This window comes from Rhineura floridana, chromosome 2 (assembly GCF_030035675.1).
Source record: "Rhineura floridana isolate rRhiFlo1 chromosome 2, rRhiFlo1.hap2, whole genome shotgun sequence".
Classification (NCBI taxonomy): Eukaryota; Metazoa; Chordata; class Lepidosauria; order Squamata; family Rhineuridae; genus Rhineura; species Rhineura floridana.
This window is the reverse complement of record NC_084481.1, coordinates 171,817,420-171,830,841: the sequence shown is the minus strand read 5'-3', so window position 1 is coordinate 171,830,841 and position 13,422 is coordinate 171,817,420. Positions and strand designations below refer to the sequence as shown.

Below are 13,422 nucleotides of genomic sequence, written 5' to 3'. Positions count from 1 at the left end.
TTAAAAGGCTTGTTGAAAGAAAAAAGTCTTCAAAAGGCGGTGAAAAGATAGCAGAGATGGCACCTGCCTAATATTCAAAGGGAGGGAATTCCACAGGGTAGGTGCCGCCACACTAATGGTCCGTTTCCTATATCGTGCAGAATGAACCTCCTGATAAGATAGTATCTGCAGGAGACCCTCATCTGCAGAGCTCAGTGATTGGCTGGGTATATAAGGGGTAAGACGGTCTTTCAGGTATCCTGGTCCAAAGCTGTATAGGGCTTTGTACGCCAAAACTAGAACCTTCAACTTGGCCTGGTAGCAAATGGGCAGCCAGTGCAGTTCTTTCAGCAGTGGGGTGAATTGTTGGTGATACCCTGTTCCAGTGAGCAGTCTCACCGCCGCATTTTGCACCAGTTGCAGCTTCTGGACCAACCTCAAGGGCAGCCCCACATAGAGTGCATTACAGTAATCCAGCCTGGAGGTTACCAGTACATGGACAACAGTGGTCAGGCTATCCCGGTCCAGAAACGGCCACAGCTGTCTCACCAGCAAAAGCTGGTAAAAGGCACTCCTGGCCACTGAGGTCACCTGGGCTTCTAGCGACAAAGATGGATCCAGGAGTACCCCAGGCTACGAACCTGCTCTTTCAGAGGGAGTACAACCCCATCCAAAGCAGGCAACTGACCAATTATCTGAACTCGGGAACCAACCCACAGCGCCTCCGTCTTGCTAGGATTCAGAGTCAGTTTATTGGCTCTCATCCAGCCCACCACCGAGTCCAGGCAGCGGTCCAGGGCTTGCACGGCCTCTCCCGATTCAGATGTTACGGAGAAATAGAGCTGGGTATCATCAGCATACTGCTGACACCTTGCCCCAAAGCTCCTGATGACTGCTCCCAAGGGCTTCATATAGATGTTAAACAGCATGGGGGACAAGATGGTACCCTGCGGCACTCCACAGCTGCCAGGGGGCCGAAAGACAGTCACCCAATGCTATTCTCTGAGAACGACCTTGGAGATAGGATTGGAACCACTGTAAAACAGTGCCTCCAATACCCAACTCACCAAGTCAGCCCAGAAGGATACCATGGTCAATGGTATCAAAAGCCACTGAGGGTCGCACTCTCCCTGTCCTTCTCCCGATAAAGGTCATCTATCAGGGCGACCAAGGCTGATTCAGTCCCATAACCAGGCCTGAACCCAGACTGGGATGGGTCAAGATAATCTGTTTCATCCAAGAGTACTTGCAGTTGCTGCGCCACAACCCTCTCAATCACCTTCCCTGAAGAGGGTATTTGCAACCAGTCGGTAGTTGTCACAAACCAATGGGTCCAGGGTGGGCTTTTTCAGGAGTGGTCTAATCACCGCCTCTTTCAAGGGAGCTGAAACCACTCCCTCTCACAATGATGAGTTGACCACACCCTGGATACACTCGGTCAGACCCCCTTGTCAAGCTTTCATAAGCCAATAAGGGCAAGGATCGAGAGGACACGTTCCTGGCCACATCATTGCAAGCACCTTGTCCACGTCATCAGGCCGCATCAACTGAAACCATTCCCAAGAAGTTGCACCAGACGTTGCACTGGACACCTCATACGTAGCTTGACCTACTATAGCTTTCTCCGATTCCTTGTAATAGCACCATGCTCAAAGGAAAACCAAAATGAACACACAATTTTCAGGCATGTGCAGATTTTCAATTTAACCAAGCTTCTCAGTAACTGCTTTAGCGGTTGATATGGCATATACTGTATGTGGCAATCATGGGAGGACCTGTCTGCTGTGCTTCTTCTGTTGCTATAGCAATGAGAAGCCTGTTTAGGGCCTTGGGGGAGAGAAATCTGCCACAGAACAGATTGTACATGCATCAAAGTCAAGGGAAGTTACTAAAGAAATGAGCTATATTAACTTCTGCCCTGGACCTGCCCTGAACATCTCCTGCTGTTAAGAATGGAACCCCCCTTCATGAAAGCGGATTCTGCACAACAGATTATCCAACTTTCTACAGTAGTGCCAGCCCTTCATGTCATCCTGCACTGCCAACAGTTCAGTATAAGCCACTCCTTAGCATAGAAACAAGAATCGTGAATCTGCAATTCTGTTGTGCATAATCTTTTTGCCTCCCCCCTTTTATTAATGTACTCAGTTGAGCTAATAGTTTAGAGCACAATCCAAATAAAATAATTAAACCAATTAAGAGACAGGCATAACTATAACGACTTAATTAAAATTATCATGAGAAAAAATATTTTCATTAGACCAATTTCTGAAATTAAAAATAATAATGGGAAAGAGTTCTGGATCCAACTTTCCTGTAACAGCCAAGATGAAGTTCTTCCATATACACTTATTAAAACCATTTGTTAAGGATTAGAGACACACAAATATAGAATTCCTATATTCTTAGGAACCAAATATCGAAGCTGTTGATAATTACATTTTTCAACATGATAAAACTTTATTGGGGAATTTGCATTGAAATTATCATTAAACATAGCCCTTGGCAAACAAAACTGAGTATTTAGAGCATACTACATGAGAATAAGTAACTGAAGTTCATTCTGGCCAAGTGGAAATAAAAATAGATGGTAAAGTCTACACCTATTTCAGATTACTCACCTTCTAGGAGGGACAGCCACTGGCCCAATAATACATTTAGAAGTGTTGCATCTCAATCTCAGACATGCTAGGTACAATCTTAACATGCACTGATATTACTTGGCAGATAGATACAGATTTCATATGCAGTATGAAGTCCATGCTCGGGATCATTAGGAAAATAAAACTGCCAATATCAAAATGCCATTATACATATCTATGTTGAGACCTCACTTGGAATATTATGTACAATTCTGTTCACCTCAACTCAAAAACGATAGTGGACCTGGAAAAGGTTCAGAAAAGGGCACTCAAAATTATCAAAGGGATGGAGCAACTTCCCTATGAGAAGACATTCTAACATTTGGGCCTTTTTATTTCAGAGAAAGGACAAGACATGATAGAGGTGTATAATATTATGCATGGTGTGGAGAAAGTGGCCAGAGAAAGGTTTTTCTCCGTCTCATAACACTAGAATTCATGGGCATTCAACAAAACTGAATGATGCAAAATTCAGTTCTTCTTCACACAGTACATACTTAAACATGTACAGTAGGGCTCAGCGTCCCGCTAATACGGTGCCAGAGGAGGGGATCAGCTGGAGGGGGAACAGGAGCTCCCTGCACTCCAGCTGATCGTGCCGGAGGAAGGGAAGATCAGCTGTAGTGTGCTACAGCTAATTTTCTCCTTCTCAGGGGCGGTCGCACTCCAGCTGATCGCTGATCGCACCGAGAAATGGAGCCCTACTGTACATGGACATCATGGCTAAATAGCTATTGATAGCCTTTTCTCCATGAATGTGTTAATCCTCTTTTAAAGCCATCCAAATTGGTGGCATTGCTACTTCTTCGAGGATCATATTTCATAGTAGCATGCTATAGCTGATCTTCTCCTCTTCTGGTGCAATCAGACTCCCTCTCAAGCCAATCGCACCTGAGGGGAAGATTTTATCGTTATTGTTTTTGGATTTTTAATGTCTATTATATTTGTATGCCTATTTTGTACGTCGCCCAGAGTGGCTAGATAGCCAGCCAGATGGGCGACTAAGAAATTCAATAAATAATAAATAAGATCTGATCTTCTCCTCCTCTGGTGCGATCAGCGGGTTAGGTTGTGAGAGGTTAAAAAAGGTTTCACACATTCAACAAAATCTCCCCCCCCCCACAAAAAAACACAGTCCAATGAGGACTGAGCATGCTCAGTGAGAACACCAGGAGTCATGAAATGTTGAGTGTCAGTTCAAGAAAAAAACTAAAACACAGGGTGGAAGTGAATTGGTCTGTTTGCCCACCTGGCCTCAAACCAGAAGCTGAATCCTGTGTTTCTGGTCCCATGCTGTGGAACACTCTTCCAGCAGATTCAGCAGGCATCCTCACTTTTGACTTTCAGGCACCTCTTGAAGACTATTTTGTGCCAGCAGGCCTATGCACTGTTTAAAAGGTTTTTTGAATAGCCAGTGATAATTGTTGTTATGTGCCTTCAAGTCAATTACGACTTATGGCAACCCTATGAATCTGCGATCTCCAACAGCATCTGTTGTGAACCACTCTGTTCAGTTCTTGTAAGTTCAGGTCTGTGGCATCCTTTGGAATCAATCCATCTCTTGTTTGGCCTTCCTCTTTTTCTACTCCCTTCTGTTTTTCCCAGCATTATGGTCTTTTCTAGTGAATCATGGCTTCTCATTATGTGTCTGAAGTATGATAATCTCAGTTTCATCATTTTGGCTTCTAATGGTAGTTCTGGTTTAATTTGTTCTAACACCCAATTATTTGTCTTTTTCGCAGTCCATGGTATCCACAAAGCTCTCCTCCAACACCACATTTCAAATATGTTTATTTTTCTCTTTTCACTGTCCGCTTTTTTCACTGTCCAACTTTCACATCCATACATAGAGATCGGGAATACCATGATCTGAATGATCCTGACTTTAGTGTTCAGTGATACATCTTTACATTTGAGGACCTTTTCTAGTTCTCTCACAGCTGCCCTCCCCAGTCCTAGCCTTCTTCTGATTTCTTGACTGATTATTTTGCATTGTTTTTATGTTGCTGTACAGTATCCTAATGTTTTGTGAGAGGGTGGTATATTAATACTTTTATAAATAAATAATAGAAGTTTATGTTATCACAGAGGAACGTATGGCTGGCTGGCTAGTATTCTGAATAGGAGCACTTCTATCAGGAGTGAGGATGAGGATACATTGTAATATTTGTAGTGAGTTCTACTTGTTCCACGCTATTATTACCACATATATATTAAACAAAAATTAATTACATTTAATTGTTATTTTTAGCACTATCACTAGATACAATGCTTTACAGAGACACACAAACAGACAAGTTTCCGCCAAGGAGCTTATTGTCTAAATGTTGACAGAAAGCAAGACAATGGAAAAGAGTAGGAGAGATTCGTTTAGAAGGCTAAAGAGAGGTAAAGGTAACAAACAATGAAAGTGAGCAAATTCAGCACATACTTAAGTTTTATTGCAGTTACAGATGAATAGGTTTCAGAGTAAAGGTTGGTTTTGAGGGAGAGTCTGAAGAAAGAGTGAGAAGTGGCATCATTTAGGTGTTTCGGGAGGGAGTGTCAGACCATAAAGGACGGCAAGGGAAATTGGGCAAGGTAGTGTAGTTAAGGGAAACAAAAAAAGAAAGATACGCTGGGGCAAGGCTCTGGAGAACTTTGAAGGTAAACACAACTAGTCTGTGCCAGATGCAAAGGAAGACAATGTAGGATCTACGATGGTGCATCAGAGAACACAGGTAACAAGAGAGATAAGTGATATGGGCTGCAGAAATTAGAGGACTTAAACATGACATAGGCTGGCTAGACAGAAGTGGTTTCAGTAGACAAGGTAGGACATGACCAGAGTGTTAGTCAAGGGGATGGAAAGGAAAGAATAGATACTTGTAGTGCTATAGTATATGAAGGTATTGGTCCAAAATGCATTTAGTAGTCTAAACTTGCCTTGAATTTCTTCAAGCCAGTGAAATAGTTTAAAGTAAATAACAATAATCAAGAGCAATATATGAGAAAAGTAAGAAGGTGTGATAAAAGCCCTGTTTGTTCAAGGAGGAGCCATGTTTCCCACGCACATACACAAGAACTTGTCTCTAGTAGGATACCATAGATCTGGATTAATGTTACAAAGAAACAAGGAAAGGCATGCAAGTCACTTCCACCAATTCTTTCTCCATTTCTTTTACATATTTCTTAGCCGCTTTCCTGTTTAAACAATGTCCAAAGTGGCTCTACATTCCATTTCTTTGGAATGTATGCACTGGCTCTTAGTCATAAGATAGTATTTCTGTCAGTTGCTTGATAAATGTTTGCCAGGAAGCAAAGAGCTGGAGTAACACACCATTTCACAAGTTGTCCAGTAAAAGCAGTTCTGTAGAACCTCGACATTTCAAGATTGGGCTGCCTACTTTTCATTTTCATCTTCTTCCTGTTCCTCTCTCCATGGTTGTGGAGTCCTATACTTAGAGTTTCCAGTAACTGGCATTCAGAAGTACTCTACCTCTGACTATGGAGGCAGAGCATAGTCATTACGGCTAATAGCCCTTGACAGCCTTATCCTCCATGAATTTATTTAGGAGTGAATTTCTACAAGTTCTACAGAAATGAAGAAAATTATGTGTATAATGGGGGTGGGTGGAATAATTCCTGCTAGCAGGAGTTCCTATTAAGGGTGGGTATTATGTTTTGTGGGTGGGGGGGCCCTCCACCCTTTCATGGTAAGCTACACCTGCTGAAATTCTCTTTTCTATACTATTTTTAAAAGACTGGGACCCTATCCTCTTTTACATCTGTTTATGATATGGAGATTTTGACATAGCACCACCAACCTCTGGAGGCACATTCCAATTTACATAGCTTCCAAAGCTATGTAAATTCTGTTGTAGTAAAAACAGACAAATAGTCTTGTAGCACCTTAAAAGACCAACAAATTTATTACAGCATAAGCTTAAGCTTCTGAGTCCACTTCAATCTATGCATGAAATACCATCCTCAGTTGGCAGGTATACCCATACACATGGGAATAAAGAGAGAAAATATAAACGGTGAAACCAGCTGAAAGAAAAGTGTGGCTGTATCCAGCCAACATGGTTTGACCTCTGACAATAGACATGTTTGTGCTCATATAGCGAACTCATTTCCAATCTCTACTTCTGAACAGCGAAAGTGTACAACAGGCACAATCTGCAGTTGTTTATGCTACAAAAAGTGGTTAGCAGATATGTCAGTGAATGTCCAGTTTATCTAAAGGAGCGCCTCCTGCATCACCAAATATGCCGCCTGACGAGATCGGCCTCACAAGACCTTCTCTCGGTCCCACCAGTGAAAACAACCAGGCTGGTGCGGACCAGAGAGAGGGCATTCTCGATTGTGGCTCCCACCCTCTGGAACTCTCTCCCATATGACCTTCGCCATGCCCCCTCCCTGGTAGGTTTTTGCCAAGGATTAAAATAATAATAATAATAATAACATTTAATTTATGTGTCGCCTATCTGGCCGATGGCCACTCTAGGCGACGTACATGTAAACAGTTAAAACACAATGGGATAAAATACATTAATACAATATATAAACAATACAGCAGCAACAACAATACTAGTGCAGGGTAAGAGGCATTTCAGTCATAGAAGTTAACCCTCCCCGGAAATCCCAAAGGCCTGTTGAAAGAGCCAGGTCTTTAAGGCTTTACGAAATACATTTAGGGAAGAGGCGTGCCGTAGATCTTGTGGGAGGGAGTTCCAGAGGGTGGGGGCCGTCACTGAGAATGCCCTCTCTCTAGTTCCCGCCAATCTAGCTGTTTTTGTCGGTGGGATTGAGGGAAGGCCCTGTGTACGCACACACAATGGCAAAATAAGTTTTGTGTGAAATGGCCTTTAGAGTTTCTGAGATGTAGCCATATTTGTTGCTTTTGCTGCAACACAGACTACGAGTCTTGTGGCACCTTAAAGACTAAACAAATTTGTTATGGCATATGCTTTTGTGGGCTAGAGACCATTCTATCAGGTGTACAAAGTGTCATCCTCAGCTGCAGGTGTATATGAGGGGTGAGGGTAGAATTGTAAAGCAGAGAGGAAAATGGAATGCAAAAACTACAGACAGTGACAATTCAGTACGCACAGTGGCCCTTCACAACAGCAGTGAATGGTGGTAACTTAGCAATGAAGAGTTAATTAACATCTGTAGTGGGACAGGAAACCATTGTCTCTTTTCAGACCCAGATGACATAGTACAGAAACTTCTTGATGAATTGTAATTCAGCAGTTTTATAGTGTAGGAACCGAGGAAGCTGCCTTATATGGAGTCAGACTATTGGTCCATCTTTCTCAGTATTGTCAAAACTGACTGGCAGCAGCTTTCAGCGGGCATACAGGATTCCTAGATAATTTTAGTTTTTAACGTACAGAAGTGGGTGGGCTGGTTATCTGAAGACTGATGTTATAATTGTATTTATATGTTGTGTTTATTTTAATCTATGTACACCGCCTAGAGTGGCCATTCATTCGGCCAGATAGGCGGCCTAAAAATAAATTTTTATTATTATTATTATTATTACTACTACTACTACTATGCAGTCTACATGTTTTACAGAAAGCTTTCATTGATTTATCTAATGACACATTGTATTTTATTGTGCAATCCTGACAATGTTTTAAAATATATTTTGATTGTACATAATTATATGAATATATTTATCTACCCATGTGCTATGAACAGCTACAGTTCTGACAATCCCACACACATTATTGCAAATACCTCCACATCTTATTCTGACATTCCAAGCCTACTCTGAACTGCTTTCTTTTAATTAGACTTCTAAACGAATATCTTCTATTTTCTCCAAAAATAAAGCATTTCCCCATAAAACTGAACTGGCTGTACGCCCAGGAAGGATAATAATCAGTCCTGGGCCAGTGACAGCTTTGAGGTCGACAGCAGAATTAGGCTCTTGCTTTCATGCATATTCCAAGACATTAGAATAATATGAGGAAACTTCCTTTGATTAGTGTTCCGCTGTTTTTCTGCCAAATGATGATAGTGTGTGAAAGTCCAGCAGCCTAAAAGTTTGTGTTAACCTTTTGTTAATTTTATACCTTTAGTAGTCTTACTGACCTTCCTGGTTCCACCAAACAGTTTTTCATGTATTACAAAAAGAGCGTAAGTATTACATGGATGCTCCAGAGTTCAAACAGCATGCATCATGCAGAGAGAGATATTGGCATGGGAGGTAAGCATAGAGAACTAGTTTCTGAATATTCCCTGGTGTACTACCATAGGTCTGGTTCACACAAAACACTAAATCATGATGTATTACTACATACACAAGCTAGAGCGAACCCGAGCAAACCTCACGCAAACCTTTAAGTGAACGAGAATGAACTACAACTGCTAAATTGGAAGCCTGCAGCTATGGGGCAATAATTATTATTCCTAGTTTGTTCTTAGATCATAGGCGGTCAATGTAATCTGTGCCTCTTTTGTCTTGATGCAGCTTAGAGAATGGATTTTTAACTTCTAGAATCCAAAAAGAAGGCCAGTATGTGCCTTGTCACTTCCATTTATCTTGGGATGAAGAAACTTAGCTTTTTGGCTAGATTTCTCAAATGCATCCTTGTCTTTCGTATTTCAGTGCCAAATCGTTCCAAATTCTTAATTAATGAACTTATTTTGTTTACTGTACCTTTAAACCTTTTTTCCCTACCTACACTTAAATGTTCTGTTGTGCTCACTCTACTATTTCTTCTAGGTTTGATATAAGCAACTGAGGAGAAATATTACCAAGCTTCATAATTACTGGGATCAAAACACAAACCTCAGCAATGGTGAAGCAGGGATGGGATCCGCTTGTTGGTGCCCATTCGATTGCATTCTGTCTAACTGGCAGGTGGATCCACTTCATGTTAGCTAATTTTTTCTGCTCTCCTTTTTTATTGTTCTGATTATTTTCCTCCCAAAAAATAACAATGTTGTTAACAATGTTTTCCTTTTGGAAAAGAAAGGGGCTTTCCCTCTGCCCTGTGCCCATTCACCCAGACCCCCCTCACCTCCTTTCATATTGTATTGGATCCTTCCCACCCTCCACCACCACCCCTGCCAGCACTGGGAGAAACCAAGAGATCGCCTGGACAGTTATCATCTGAGAAAGTAAGAAATTGCCTAGTCAGTTTCACCTTAGCCATGCAGACAGAGTTTGGTCAGTTTCACATTAGCAAGGCAAAGTTTGATGTTGTTTTCTTAAAAAAACAAAAATCCAGTGTCAGGAAATGCCAGGAACTGGTATGCAAAGATAGCAAACATGCAGATTATCAGGAAGTCCAGTGCCAAGTTCGGTTTCAGCAAAATACTTGCCCATCCCTACGGTGAACTAAGCATTTCAACCTCCTGAATACTACTTTCGCTTGTATTTTAATCTCCTCCCTTTCACTCAGTGGCTTGCAGTATTTATAAGCACCAGCTGAGGGTTCAAGCTGAAGAGGTAATTTAAAAAACCTCCCAGATTTCCTAGTCTTTGTCCACCTTTCCTTCATATGGGCACTCTCTTTCCTCACAGGGAATTCCCTTCCTTGTAGAACAGATGTAGTCATCTAGCTAAATTTATCAATGAACTTCTATACTTTTGAGTGAAAAAAGTTAAAAATAAAATGGTAGCTCCTAAAAGCAAATACTACAAGTTGTACTGTACCTGATAAATCTGTTTGGAGTCCTTTGAACAGGAGTTCTGAACTGCAGAGAGATTTGCATCAGAGATTACTATTTTGAGTTTAGCATTGATTTCTGTGAGGTGGTGATATTCCATTGGTTCAGGTGCGTAACCTTCACCTGGTACTAACAATCCAACTGCATCTTCCTATAAAAAGGGATAATGAATTAGTTTATATGTCCAAATGATAGAACTAAGACAAAAACTGTCATTATGTGTTATTTTTAAGAGAAAAAGATTCTTCTTGGGACATATCAATACAGAATCTAATCCAAAACTATGTGTATTTAAAAAATTAGCAAGCTGCATTTCAAATAACTTTTCATAAAAGTAATGATTACACACAACTCACATAAACGCTAAGGGAGAAATGTAGAAATTTATTTTCTGGAGCAAGAAACTGAAAGCCTAGCTTCATTACACAAATTCGTAAATCAGAATTTATTTTTCCACCAGCATACTAAATACTTACTATTAAATTTGTGAAAGCACCTGTGAAGCATTTTATTTTTGGAACCAGGTAAGTAAGCACCACAAAGCAGTTTTGTCTTTTTTAACTTGGCCCTCAACAGACAGTCCCCCATATATTTCAAAATAGGAGATTCCTGCACAAAAGTGAATGGGGAAGGCCTTATTCACACTGGAGAGATGTACACACACTTGTGTTACTGGACTAGATTATAAGCAATTGCAAAGATAAAATTTCGTATAAAACAATAGAGTCTAATTCTGATAAAGTAAATGGAGAGTAATGGAGTCCAATGGATTCCTAAACGCCCTGGCGTGGTTTCTAAGAGACAGAGCAGCAACCCTGTTGAAGCCCTTGTCATGCTATGGAACAGTGAGATGTGTCAGGTTCTTGACACAATTGCCCCAAGCACCCTCTCCATCATTGTGAAACCCGTTCCGCACCTGCTATACCAGTTAACTAAGGGCAATGAAACAGGCCAGACAGCTATAGCATAAGTGGTGAAAGATGTGCTGTGAAGCTGACTGAGCACAAGGGAAACATGACCATGCCTACTATGTGGCAGTAAGGGTGGCAAAGGACACCAACTTCAAGGCTTCCCTTGCATCCTCAAGTAGCCATCCAGTGGAGCTTTTTTGTATTGTCCATCGTCTGTTAACATCTCCTCCAAGGAATAGAGTTTTAAATCCCCCAGAAGTCCACTGTGAATTGTCTGCAAGGCACTTTGAAGGTAAAGTTGCTTGCCTCCATAGCAATCTTGATGCCACATCCACTGCAATCTTCAGCGAGGTGTCCAGAGCAACGTCCGCTGCAACATCTTGGGACCAGTTTCAGTCGATGCAGCCTGATAACATGGACAAGGTGCTTGCAATGATGTGGCCAGCAACATGTCTCCTTGACCCTCTTGGTTTATTAAAGCTTGCCGAATGGGTATGACCAAGTGGATCCAGGGTGTGTCAATGCATCCTTGTGCGGAGGGAGTGATCCCAGCCGCTGGTTGTGGCAACTATTGCCTGGTTGCAAATGCCCCCTTTTTAGGGAACATGATCAAGAGGGCTGTGGCACAACAATTCCAAGCACTCTTGGAGGAAACCAGTTACCTTGACCTGTTTCAACTGGGGTTCAGGCCTAGTTATGGAACTGTATCAATCTTGGTCTCCCTGATGGATTATCAGGAGAAGGACAGGGGAAGTGTGACCCTGTTATTCTTTCTTAATACTCAGCAGTTTTTGATACCACTGAGTCAGGTTATTGAGATGGGTACTGGAGGCACTGTTTCACAGTGGTTTCAATTCTATCTTTACAGTTGGTTTCAGAGAATAGCATTGGCCCCCTTGCAGCTGTGTTGTTTTAGCTTGTTTTTTGGCCTCCTTGCAGCTGTGTTGTGGGGTGCCACAGGGTACCATCTTGTCCCTAATGTTGTTCAACATCTATATGTAGCCATCAGGAGCAGTCATTAGGAGATTTGGGGTGAGGTGTTATCAGTAAGCTGGTGATACCCAGGGTCTATTGCTCTGTAGCATCAATCAGAAAAGGCCGTGCAAGCTCTGGATTTGATAGTAGGTTAGATAAGGGCCAATAAATCGCAGAATCTTACAAGACAGATGTGTAGTGGCTGGGCATTTCCTAAGTCCAGATAACTAGTCAATTGCCTGATTTGGATGGGGCCGTAGTGCCCTGACAGAGCAGATTAGTAGTCTGGGAATGGTCCTGGATCCATCTGTCGCTAGAGGCCCAGGTGACCTCAGTGATTAGGAGTGCCTTTTACCAACTTTGGCTGGTAACACATATATGTCCATTGACCACACCCTGGATCCACTCGGTCAAACCCTCTCTGCAAGCTTTAATGAGCCAAGAAGGACAAGGGTCGAGAGAACACGTTGCTGGCCGCATCGTCACAAGCACCTTGTCCCCATCATTAGGCTGCATCAACTGAAATCGATCCAAGAAGTTGCAAATAGATCACTGAGCTATACAAGAGAATGGCCTCCTGCAGGTTTCATCTTATCAGTAGATCCATTCCAATGTCCTCCACAGTGAGGTGCATCTGTCTCCATCATTACTGTCTTTTAGGAAGAATTTAAAAACATTCCTGTTTACCAAGGCACTTGATGGCTAAAGGAGACTGTTCCTGGCAACCCAGAGATCATTGAATGAAATAACGTTTTTAACTTTAAACTACTTTTAGACTTTTTAAAACTGTTTTTAAAATTTGTTGGTTTAGTTGTTAAATTGTTTTGTTGATGTGTTTACTGCCCTGGACTCCTTCAGGAGGAAGGGCAGAATATAAATTCATATAATTACACACAATACTGTATAGGAATTGGGCTTTTAGTGTTGTGGCACCTACCCTTTAGAATGCCTTCCCATTAAACATTATTTATTATATTTATATCCCGCCCTTCCTCCCAGAAGGAGCCCAGGGTGGCAAATATTAGACAAGCACCATCTCTGTTGACTTTTTGGCACCTACTGAAGGCCTTCCTCTTCTAACAAGCTTTAAGTAGAGATCTTTCCCTGACTGTATCTGTACTGGAATTAGTTTTAGATTTTTAAAGATTTTGTTTTATTATTCGTGTGTTTACCGCCCTGGGCTACCTCGGAAGGGCAGGATATAAATTTAATAAATAAATAATGTAGTCATTTTTATTTAGAAC

General features: G+C 41.7%; 1 protein-coding gene across 10 annotated transcripts in view; it reads right to left on the bottom strand.

The window, feature by feature from the left end:
• The window catches only part of FSIP1 (fibrous sheath interacting protein 1), a 156,073-nt gene that overhangs the window by 108,697 nt on the left and 33,954 nt on the right, over positions 1–13,422 (bottom strand). For all 10 annotated transcript variants that reach the window (XM_061611472.1, XM_061611471.1, XM_061611473.1 and 7 more), the window contains one exon: positions 10,279–10,443. In XM_061611472.1, the coding sequence (XP_061467456.1) occupies positions 10,279–10,443 (165 nt within the window). The remainder of the gene's footprint in view (positions 1–10,278; positions 10,444–13,422) is intronic.